This window comes from Salvia splendens, unplaced genomic scaffold (genome assembly GCF_004379255.2).
Source record: "Salvia splendens isolate huo1 unplaced genomic scaffold, SspV2 ctg1108, whole genome shotgun sequence".
Taxonomy (NCBI): domain Eukaryota; kingdom Viridiplantae; phylum Streptophyta; class Magnoliopsida; order Lamiales; family Lamiaceae; genus Salvia; species Salvia splendens.
The window spans coordinates 12,099-23,607 of NW_024598654.1; the positions used below are offsets into that span (position 1 = coordinate 12,099).

The 11,509-nt window shown below is 39.3% G+C and overlaps 2 protein-coding genes across 4 annotated transcripts; one reads left to right on the plus strand and one right to left on the minus strand.

Annotated features, from left to right (window-relative positions):
- Positions 1-1,859: 1,859 nt before the first annotated feature.
- On the plus strand, positions 1,860-7,043 carry LOC121788653 (magnesium transporter MRS2-11, chloroplastic-like). 2 transcript variants are annotated; one of them, XM_042187282.1, is made up of 13 exons: positions 1,860-2,349; positions 2,627-2,699; positions 2,856-2,926; positions 3,292-3,377; positions 3,506-3,596; positions 4,401-4,469; positions 4,694-4,798; positions 4,864-5,026; positions 5,136-5,181; positions 5,669-5,749; positions 5,850-5,932; positions 6,341-6,384; positions 6,491-7,043. In XM_042187282.1, exons 1-13 carry the CDS (start codon positions 1,954-1,956, stop codon positions 6,584-6,586), a joined length of 1,404 nt encoding a protein of 467 aa, XP_042043216.1. In that variant the 5' UTR covers positions 1,860-1,953; the 3' UTR covers positions 6,587-7,043. The 2 variants fall into 2 exon arrangements, with proteins under 2 accessions (XP_042043216.1, XP_042043217.1); XM_042187283.1 differs by having other exon boundaries at positions 1,863-2,349; positions 4,694-4,774.
- A 104-nt stretch (positions 7,044-7,147) lies between these two features.
- Positions 7,148-10,884, minus strand: LOC121788652 (SRSF protein kinase 1-like). 2 transcript variants are annotated; one of them, XM_042187279.1, is made up of 4 exons: positions 10,447-10,884; positions 8,872-9,840; positions 8,189-8,236; positions 7,148-8,040 (listed from the first exon to the last, which is right to left on the minus strand). In XM_042187279.1, exons 1-4 carry the CDS (start codon positions 10,660-10,662, stop codon positions 7,654-7,656), a joined length of 1,620 nt encoding a protein of 539 aa, XP_042043213.1. In that variant the 5' UTR covers positions 10,663-10,884; the 3' UTR covers positions 7,148-7,653. The 2 variants fall into 2 exon arrangements, with proteins under 2 accessions (XP_042043213.1, XP_042043215.1); XM_042187281.1 differs by having other exon boundaries at positions 8,872-9,830; positions 10,447-10,580.
- Positions 10,885-11,509: the final 625 nt, after the last annotated feature.

The window sequence follows — 11,509 nt, forward strand, 5'->3', positions numbered from 1 at the left end:
GTCCTATGCATAACAAGCACGACGCCGGAATCTCAAAAAACTCTTCGAGTGTGGCTATAATGGAATCCGCATCAGAACTCCGACCCAGACTTGGCGGTTTTGGTGGATTCACCCATCTACTATCACCCTCCTTGTTATTAATCCTATTGTAAATTCCCTTTGTCATGGCAACATCGTCATGTAACTCGATGGAGACTACTCTGGCCAAATGCCGATAGGTCGCACAAGTGATCGCAATGCTGGTATATGGATAGTATGTCTCCGTGTCTATGCCGCCATCAGTTATCAATAGAAAATTGTCATCTCGAAGTTCACCATTAGCTTTCATACTTTCCCTCACCTTACTGTTATCAGATTCTCCCTTTCCCGTCACAATCCCAAAGGGTGAAACTTGATTACTGGTCTCGAATTGCTCCACATTATGCTCCTCTATCGTCCCAAAAGAAGAGTCTCCCGCAGAAGCCCCAGGATCCCATGTAGGCAGTACCTCATCCGCCGCATCGTTCTCGTAGAGTGAACTCCCGTTAAAGGAACTAGACATTATAGCTGAGGATACACCGCTATCAGCACCTAAATCCGATGAAACTCCCTTGTTCACTACTGCTTCATCAACCGGATCTCTTGAACCTTCTCTTGGCAGCCTAGGCTCGGTAAGAACTTGAACTTGCACAACTTGCTCGATGTCATACCTGACGTCCTCGTTAATGTCGTCGGCGATGTTTTCACTAACCATATGCAACGCCTCACTACAAGTTTTGTCAATGAGATTGCCATCTGCATTGTGCTCATCAATGACAATAACTGCTTGTTTGACTTCCTCGATTTGAAGAGCAGGCTGGCTATTGGGCTCCTGGTTCCCAACAGGGTCCTCTGTTCTGCGTTTGGGTTGTAGATGGTTTTGACTGGTCCCTCTCGTCGACCCAAACGACCCAATTGAGGCGGTCGCCGTGTAGGACTCGTATATATCGGGATCAAACCACTGCTTTACGTCCAACAAGAAATCATCCCAGCTCTTTCCTTTGCTAGTTTCCACCCAATGTTCTCTCCAATCTGATGCTGGGTGATCGAACAAATATTGTGTAAGATAAAGACGATCATCTAGCGGTGTGTAGTGGTGATTATAGTACTTCTGGATCTTACGGATCCAATCTGAGGCATTCTCCCCGTCGAAACATGGTGGCTCGAGGCGAAGTCGTGGTACGGCCCAGGGTTTGATACCCAACGGTGGGTTTGTGACCGACGGCGGAAGAGACCAGCCCTGCTGCGGTGTCATCACCGGCTGCTGGTCCGGCGGCTCCTTCTGTCTCTGATTCGGAGGTGAGCGCTCGGCAAGGCTGCTCGGAGCCTCCTCGATCAGCGTTTGCTGCTCGAAATTTTCCGTCAAGGCTTGACTTTGAGCCTTGATCATTCGTTTTAATACCAAGAGCATATCATCGATAGTTGGGTGGTGCTCTTGTGATTTCTTGAGAAAAGACATGATATTTTGAGAAGGATAGGTTTATGCGTGTGAATTAAGCTGTGGAGAGAAATCACTTGTGATGGAGGAAGAGTAAACAATGAAAGCACCAATTGATAGGATGTTGTATCCTATCGATCAGCAATAGAGCACTAGAACAATTATGAAGAACAAGATAAACCCTAGTTGAGGTGCTAGGGGGCGATTTCCGCCAGAATCGGGGAATGAGAACAAGTAATTAACTTTATTTCTCAATGAATGAAAATACGATAGAATTCTATTATATAGAATTCTAAACCCTAACATATGTCTTGCTAATCAAGAAACATAATTAAAATAAAAGATTACAAAAGATATAGAGAATAAATAAAGATAACTAACTAAAATAGAAGATATGCTAAATAAATAAAATCAAGAAGATATGTTGGAGGTTTTGCGCGAGATATGCTTGACGAGATTCACAAGATCGAGGACCCTATCATCGTCTCTCTACAACAATGGCGTCTCCGACTCCTCTATCTTCGCCGCATTCTCGAAATCCCCTGCAATTGCCGCTACACTCCCCTCACTTCCGCCTTATCTTGGCTGGAATTTCGCTATCGCAGTCGAAGCAAAAAATTTCGCGCCAATTATTGTTGTGGCAGCAGCAGCAGCAGCCGCGGAGGAGCTGGGATCCCCTGCGCCACGTCGGAGCTAAGGAAGTTGTGATAAAGTGTTTCGCGGAATCGGCGGAGGAAATTGAAAGTTCAGGTGAATCTGTGTTGGATAAGGATGGGGAAGATGGGGTCTCTGACGAGGAGGTCGGTATAGTTCAGGATTTCCCCAACGGTGCTGCCATTTCGCAGAGGACCTCGGATTCTCTCTCCCTTGGGATTCGCGAGCCAGTGTATGAGGTCGAGCCGCTTTGTCTTCAGAGTTTCTGGTTGTTGATTTTGATATGGTAAATAGTGAATATTGGAAGATAAGACTTCGACATTTTGGGAAGATGAAGAAAATTGATTGAAGCGTGAAATTTCTAAAAATAGATAATGAAGAAAAACGAAGTTTTGTGTAGCTTGTCTTCAATAATTGTGGTCGAATACTAAGTATAGTAGTGGAAAACAAACCTGAATTTGATTCAATGGAAGGACTTGTTTTTTTGGTCTATGCTCACTCATTCACCCTCAACAGGTTGTGGAAGTGAAGTCTAGTGGAATCGTATCCAAACGGAAAATTAGTAGGAGACACTTGTTAAAATCAAGTGGTGAGTACAAGTTTTTTTCATGGCAACCTGGTTTTCTCAATAAACTATAAGAGACATGTTTATTCAATATTTAGTACTCCAGTAGTAGTAAAATTTCCACTTGTAATCTCTTTTCTGATGAACTCTGTTTCTCTTCTGTGGAAATATCTTTTTCAGGTCTCCGACCTCGAGATGTTAGGAGCGTTGATCCATCGTTGTGGTTAACCAATACAATGCCTGTAATATTGGTAAAAAAACTACGACCTGCCATTGTTCACTTGTGTAATTACTCATATTACCTTGTAATCAAATTTGCATTCAACTTATTTTATGTGCAGTGTTCTTGCCTAGGCAAGAGCGCTTAAATGGAAACCATTATTTGGCATTAGATTTTGGAGGATGGAAAATGTTATCAAACTAGTTTGTCTGAACTTGAATTTACATACTTTGCATTGTTTATTCTGCCCGTCTCACTGATATAAAGGTTTGTTTATTTCTGTTTGTTAATATCAATGAAACAGATTACTTTTATTTTCTGTACTTTTCAACCTTTTTTGAATTCTCTAACCAATTGGTTCATAATGACTGTAAACCTTATTTCTAATTCAATCAGGTGCGGGAATATGCAATTTTGCTGAACTTGGGATCTTTACGAGCAATTGCAATGCAAGAATGTGTTTACATATTCAATTATAACCGGTATTCTCCCCCCCCCCCCCCACACACCTTCTATGAACTTTTCTTGTCAATTCTGTATAGGTTTGTCAATTCTGTATAGGTTTGCACACAATCTCAGCTAAGCAATATGTTATTTTTGGAACTTACAGGAGAGCAGGAAAAGCATTTATTGATGCGTTGTTACCCCGCCTAAACCCGAAAAACATGAATGGAGGGCCCTCAATGCCATTTGTGCTTGAGGTAGATTTCCTCATGAATTACCTTTCTGAATCAGAGCACTTTGCTCTTTGCAAATAAAAAATTCTCCATGAGTACTTGGTCCTGTGGATTACAGAGCCATTCTAAACCCCATTGCCTGTCCTATAAATATTAACCCCATTTGATTTGTCATTTACACTAGGAGTTTAGTTAGGCCAGTTCCTACCGAGCTCAATCTGAATCTGTACATAGACTTATTGCCTTGCACAAAAAAAACTTCTGGATACTTATCCCATGATATAGAAAAGTTAAAAGGATGAGTGGTAATTTCTTTTATGACCAATGCTAGTTGTATTCTTTGACTGGTTTAACCAAGCGTTGCTCATTGCCCTTCATTTCTAACAAAGCTTTCTAAAAGGATGAATGCACAAGTTTTTCACATGATGTTTTCCAACTTTATTGAATATTCACGTGCAATGGTTCAGAGGTTTGAGTTGATTCAATGCAATCAACTGTAGATATTACACAGTCCCAGGTCTCCTTGAAGAGTCATCTGTTTAAGGGGGTTATTGGCTTTTTTTTATGCATGGTAGGAAATTGTTCACCTGACAATAGTCTTCTCTCTTGGAGGGGCTTTAATTGAATCATGGCACTGAAGCAACATTTGACAACTTGAAATCTTGCTTGAACGTAAAAAGTCATAAAGATTCTTTAGCACATCTATAGGCACTACTAAGTCCTACATGCAGCTTGGTCTGGGTCATCCTTTCATTACATAACAATGTGCTTTAATGGTAGTTTATATTTTAAATAGCCTGACAGGTTTTCATTGTGATATTCTTTCAGGTAGTTGAGGCGGCACTACATTCTCGAATACAACTCCTCGAACAGAGATTAATGGATTTAGAACCGCGTGTAAGTAAGAGAAATAGTAACTGAATATTTTCGGATATTTAGAACCACGAGGAGCCAGAAAGCACTGCTTTCTACTGCCAGCTCAAACATAGATATTTATTGGAATTGTTTTACGAAAGCAAAATCTACTTATCTTGCACTTATATAGGAATATTCCAAGCCCACTTTTATTTACAGCTATGATGGATTGTCTGTAATTTCCTTTACTATTACTCTTCTTGCAGGTCCAAAATTTGCTTGAGGTTCTTCCTAATCGATTGACTGCCAACATACTGGAGGAACTTCGAATTAGCAAACAAACACTAGTACAATTTATTCTGGCTATCTTGGTATTGGCTAAAATGTACTGATCAACTCATAACTAGCTACTCACACGCTTTTTTGGTGACTAAAGGTAGAATTGGGCTCAAAGGCTGGGGCTTTGAAGCAAATGTTGCTTGATATCCTTGAGGATACCCATGAAATACGGAGAATATGTATTATGGGAAGAAACTGCACTCTGTCAAAAACTGACGGTATGGAATGCTCTGTTCCCTTGGAGAAAGAGATAGCTGAGGGTAAGTCTTGTACAGTTAGATTCATGCAAGATGAATTACATCTATAAGTACAGACGTCACTTCAGTTTGTACAAGCAGCTGTCTGAGTATTGGTCCTTGTGTTTCTCAGAAGAGGAAGAAGAGATTGAAATGCTGTTGGAAAATTATCTCCAAAGGTAATCCCGTGGCATCCTATTATGAAAGCGTAGGGGACTTCTCATAATGGAAAGGTAAATAGATAAAGGAGGAGACAATGCAAATACCGAAGTATAGATGGCTCTACTGGCACTTCTTTGAAGCTTTTCTTAGTGCTACACCTTATGTCTATAAATTGGTTGACCACCCAGGGGCCGAGGGAGGGGGGGTCTCTTTGAAAAAATTTGTTCAAGAATGTCCCATTATTGTGCTCAGGAAAGGAAACACTCCCTTGTTGTTGTCATAGCTAAATCTTTTAGGGGAAAGAAGAGACTTTTCTTTGCCCAAGTACTTCCCTTTCTCTTGACTGCATTCATTCTGCTGAGAAACCTTAGAGATGATATGCTAAGTTTCTGTGATTCTATGATTTGTTAATTAATGAGTGGGTCTCTGTAGAAGTTGAGGTTACAGTAGGTGGTTCTGTTGTACTTTGGTAGTTAGCAGACTGATTATTTCATGTAATGACAGATGTGAATCTTGTCATGGTCAAGCAGAGAGGCTTCTTGATTCAGCAAAGGAAATGGAAGATTCAATTGCTGTTAACCTGAGGTTTGTTATTAGCCATTGCTTCTTCTTTTTCTTTGTTGTTTTTCTATGCCAACACCAAAGATTCCTGTAATTGTATATGTTAATCATTTTATGAAATCAGCTCTCGGAGACTTGAAGTAAGCAGAGTGGAACTGCTCCTTCAGGTTGGGGCATTATGCGTTGGAGTTGGTGCCCTAGTTGCAGGTATTGGCTGATAACTAGTTATTTTAGTCATGCATCATCTTGGCACTGTATACTCCTGGGCATTTAATAAATAATTTAACGGAACTGGTTTTCTCCTAGTTTACCAAATGATGTTGAACGCTGGAGGCTTATGATCAATTCGAATGCTCCTTGAAATCCTCATTTAGTTACATAAGCACATGATATGTAAATGTTGGTGAAGTCAATGAACAAGTGTGCCTCTGTATTCAGTTTCATAGCCGTTTAGAAGGTGAAACTGACCAAGCAAGAAGCCTAAACAAACAAAATCTCAGTTCAAGATACATATGTTGGTTGCTACATTTTTTGTTATTGTCATAACATGAGATAATTTTGCATGCTACAGCATTTACTAAAAAATTCATGCTAACATCACACCAAAACTGACAGGTATATTTGGCATGAACTTGAGATCTTATCTCGAGGAACGTGTGGTACGATCAACTTGTTCTCCCTCATTTTACATTACTATCATCCTCTCTCAGGCACATACCCGCTTGCTTATCATATTATTTCATCTGGTGAAAACTTGTATTGCAGTTCGCCTTTTGGCTAACAACAGCAGCAATTTTAGTGGGTGCTCTGCTGGGATTCTCTCTCATGTATGCATACCTCAGGCAAAAGAAGATATTGTAAACATTAGAGAATGCCCACGTTCCAACACTATTGTTTCCAAGCACAATTTTGGTTGATATGATTGGGGATACAAGGTTATATGAAGGTGTTGGTATTTATACTGTCAAAGAGCCCCTACAGTCCTCAGATGCTTATGCCACGCAATGTTCCATCCTCCGGTGGTAACTCGACAGGAAGCATGTGACTACTGAACAAGAGGATTCTGACTAATTCATTGGTGAGGTGGCGGTGGTGTGTGTGTGTGACTACCTCTTTGAAGGCAAGGTCGCAGTCCATAGCTCGCTCTATTGCTTATTCACGTTCGAGGTCCGATATTTACCTCGTAGCTAAATAATGTTAGTGTTGATTGTGCACATTATGTTTGTATGAAGCTTAGAATGAGTGATGATGCAGGAAAAAAGAAAAGATCAATTGTCATCTAAAATGCACCATATTAAGCCACACAACTGTTCATCTACTTCTCTACTTTTTAGTGACTTTTAAGAAACCTGTTGGTGTGCTGTTGCTATGTTTTGTTGTGCAGTCAAGCAGCTTGCAAATCACATAAAGGAGAGCCTGAAATTATGAGAGCTCAATTGCTTACAATGAATAATAAGATACAATGTCAATCAAGTTACAACTCTTCTGGCAAGAGGTACTATTATTTTCTCTAGCTACATATTGCCCAGCATATAAGCGCACACACACCACCACCACCACCACCACCATACACAGTATTAGACTCAGGAACAGGCAGACACCAACGAAGGTTAGCCAGAGAGCAAAATTAAACCAGCAAAATGTACAGATAAGACCAGTCATATGACAGCCCTAGTTATCGAAGTAATCAAATAATCATACCACGGACAACAAGCAAAAACCCATGCTCTGTCCGCCTGGCTGTGTATTAAGTGTTGTACACTTGTACTGTGTTATAATAGCTTTCCCGTTATTTTTCTCACTTGATCTCAACAATTGGAAAGAGAAACACTGTCCACATAATTATAGAGGCCACAAGAGTATGGCTGCCCAAGCAAGCTTCATACAAGATCAACGTGTAAGTGACTGAATACGATACCAGATCATGATCAGTTGTTCTTTATGGTAGTCCTTGATGATCCATCAATAGCAATATTTCCCACTCTTACCTCCATTGCCTCCCTCTCATCCTTGTCCCTCTTCTTATCGGAACTACCATTTTCTAGTTCCTTGAGTTGAGAGGTCGATGGGGCTAATTGACTAGGGCCACCACTTATCCATGGATGATTAAGACATTGGGCGGCTGTCAGCCTTTTCTCAGGCACAAAATCTAGTATCTGGATAAGGAAATCAGCCATCTCACTAGCATCGTGTTCACGGAACTCATATTTCTCCGAAAGCACCTTCACGAGAGGCCAAACTCTCAATCTTCTAATATGTCTTAAATCTCCAAATCTATTAAAGAAGTCTCGAGAGTAACGTCCGCCCAAAGCAACCTATTTTTTAGGTCATGTAGAAAACATGAATTTGGAGTAAATACACGGCCAAGATTAAAAAATTGACTGAACATATAGATTTAACAGTTTTTAGTTTCGGGCCAGTAGCCGGTGGGATAAGCAACTCAACAGCCAGAATTCTCCTCACCTTGCGTGGCATCATTCCAAGAAGTTCCATCATCAGGGCCAAATGATCCTACAAAAAAGGGAACAATATATAATCAATTAGCATCACAAATAACAACACATGTAGATTAAGACTATGAAAGTCAATGGTCAGGAAATGATTTCAGAGACTTGGTGCATCAACAAAAGACAGAGATCAGGAGAAAAAGAAGAAAAGTAAGCACCATCTTATCACAACAGGAGATATTCATTAAGGCACCAATTTACATATACACAGAAGCTACATTCCTGCAACTTCACGAACAGTATACTTTCATAATTCGTACGACACGACTCTAACAAAACTAGTTCAGAAAGCAACGAGCCACGTAAAAAAATATAACCTGTAAAATAAGCAACTTAATGGACCTACACCAGTCATACTCAAATCGAGAACAACCATATAGAAACCAAGGAGTTGAAAGCAACTTTACATTAGAGTTTGTCCAATTGAGAGCAAAATCAACAAACCATGCTAACTGGTAATGAACAAATGAAATAGTTATCACAAATCAATCTGAACCAATGCAGACAGTATCAGAGAAGTTAACAAACTAATCATGGTATGAAACATAATAGGATCAAGGAGACACCAGTCAGAAACCTACAAGCAACGGGACATGCTATTGCTGAAAAAAGGGAAATAAAAATAATATGAAAGCAAACCTCATCACGATCAAAGTTTTCACCACTGTGTGGGTCAAAAAGGACATCGCCGGTGGCCAGCTCAAAGCAGATGCAAGCAAATGACCACATATCAGCTGATGTTGAGTACTTAGATCCCAAAATAACCTCCGGGCATCTGTACTGTCTTGTCTGAATATCACTGGTGAATTGTTTGTGTATCCAACATGCACTTCCAAAATCAACCAATTTGCACTTTAGATCAACCTCAGCCAAGAGCTTCTGCCTTGCAGACCGGCTACCCCTCTTGATATCCTTAGTCCCAGTATACCCATCACTAATTTCATCATTGTTTTCTGCTCCAAGAATTGAAGCATCACATCTTCCCTCTCCATTGGATTTGTTACCTTCATGAGAATCTTCAGGCCCACTTGCCTCATTATCTAGCTCAGCTTCCTCAGAAGCTTCATTCCCAGCACATCTACTCACTGCTGGATTAGCCTTTCTCCTGGTTTGCGTTTTCTGGTTTTTAGGTAGGTCACTGCATGACCCTTTAACATCTTTTGAAGTCTGAGATTCAAATGCAATCTTTCCCTTACTGGTAGGGAGGATGAGAGGTGCCTCTGATTTAGTAGGATCTTTAGACGGATCGATCCTGGAAAGAAGCAATATGTTCTCTGGTTTCAGATCTGTGTGTATGATTGATAATTTACGATGCAGATAATCCAGTCCCACTAAAATGTGGAAACAAATTTCTTTAACCTTGTGAAGGGGAAGCCCTCGGTAAGCTGAATACTTAATTAAGGTTAGAAGATTGTCTCCCAAGTATTCAAAGACCATACACACATGCTGACCATTTGGCCCTGAATGCTTAAAGTGATCCAAAAGTTTCACAACACATTTTTTATCCTCTGGATCTCCCTCATCAATCTCTTTTAAAATAGTGATCTCATCCATTGCTGCTTCAGTGTAGTGTTGTGCGCTCTTTTGAACCTTCAGAGCTACATGTATCTATCACCAGATTCATGAGTAAAAAATTATAAATTTGCAAGTTACGAACGATAAAAATATAATAGAGGTATGAGTTTTTGGTAAGGTAGGATTTTTTCAAAATTGGTTTGCATTCCTCATATCTTTGCAAATAACTTTTCCTATAATGTCACTGAATTAAAGCAGTGATACCAATCAAATCAAAATATAATCAAGCATCCACCTAACTCATCATCTAACACATCAAAATGCTTGCTTTTTTAAAAATTAAAAATTGTTCAAAAGAAAGATCGGGTAAATGAAACAATATATTACACCTTCAATAACAGAATGACAAAAGGCATATGGCAAACAATCATGAGAATTCATGTGCCGTAGCCGAAATTGTTTCCCTTTATTTTCTGGAATGAAACCAAAACAAAAGAATAATTAACTCAAGACAAAAAAGTTATTTACGCATTAGATAGCTGATAGCATAATAATTGATTAAACATCATCACCAAATTTACAACAAAACTTTTTTTATAGAACAAAAAAATAAGAAATCAAATTAGCATATCGCAGACTTAAATTAAAGTTCAAAATCGGACTTATAACTAGAAAAGTAGAGGGAATGGAGAAAATTACAGATTTCTGAATGTCCCAAGCTAGCCAGACGGTGGAAAAATGGCCCCAGCCAAGCTTGCTCTGAACGACATATCTTCCATGCTTAAATGTATCTCCGATCCGCACGGCGTGATATCCGCCGCGCCTGTAGTCCTCCGTTCCCTCATCCTCCGACGTGTAGTCGCTCGTCTCGCTCCGATCACCGCTGTTCCTCTCGCGCGCCGCCTCTTCCGCCATCCGCGAATCAAAAGCAATAGAAAGCTGCAGATTTCAAAGCGATTAACCAGAAATGGCAGCTCTGACTTATGTCTGCGAGTGAGATACAGAGAGAGAAACGCTTCTGATTAGGGTTTATATTGGAGTGAGGAAGACGGATAGAAACGTTCGTTTTTGTTTTTTTTTCATTTACGCAATTCTATTTGTATTTCACTCTTTCGCTCTGTGTAGTTTATAAGTTGTTTATCGATAATGTTCCAACTTCCAACTATATAATTATCTTCAATCATATTAATAGGAGTAGTAATTTTCACAAAACAGTCATTAATAATTTATACTTTCCTTCTGCCCAAAGTCATGTAATTGTGATCATTTTTTGGAATGTTAATCAGACCAACTCTTTTATGTTCAAAAGTTGACCATCAAATTATTAATGCTGATCTTTTTATTAAAAAAATTTCGACCATAACTTAAACTTTTAGATTTTTGGTTAACTTATGGAATCAGTGCGATATAAAGTTCACATAAAACTAATTTTATAGTGTATTTTTCTTAGTTATTGTATTTTTGTATATCTGTATCAATCATATGACATGAAATTATATGTTTAGCATATTTTTTTTACAGAATTTCGATTTGTTAAGCTAGCTTATAAGAGTATAACTTATCAATCCATTCGGTCCGACCTAATATAATTTTAGACAGAACTACATAAACAGTACTTGATCTTTCAATTTCGCACGTAAATGGTACCTGATCTTTATTTTATATCATTTTTGGTATCTATAAATCACATTTTTGGTACCTGATGCTATTTTCATCCCAAAATGCCATATAAACAAATACATTTTTCCATTTATGTCATAGA

Coding starts and splice junctions, on each gene's coding strand:
- LOC121788653 (XM_042187282.1), top strand. CDS start 1,954: ATGGCGTCTCCGACTCCTCTATCTTCGCCGCATTCTCGAAATCCCCTG. Junction 3,597..4,400: donor CAATGCCATTTGTGCTTGAG/GTAGATTTCCTC, acceptor ATATTCTTTCAG/GTAGTTGAGGCGGCACTACA. Junction 5,182..5,668: donor TTGGAAAATTATCTCCAAAG/GTAATCCCGTGG, acceptor ATGTAATGACAG/ATGTGAATCTTGTCATGGTC.
- LOC121788652 (XM_042187279.1), bottom strand. CDS start 10,662: ATGGCGGAAGAGGCGGCGCGCGAGAGGAACAGCGGTGATCGGAGCGAG. Junction 8,237..8,871: donor AAAACTTTGATCGTGATGAG/GTTTGCTTTCAT, acceptor CCTTTTTTGTAG/GATCATTTGGCCCTGATGAT. Junction 8,041..8,188: donor TTGGAATGATGCCACGCAAG/GTGAGGAGAATT, acceptor CCTAAAAAATAG/GTTGCTTTGGGCGGACGTTA.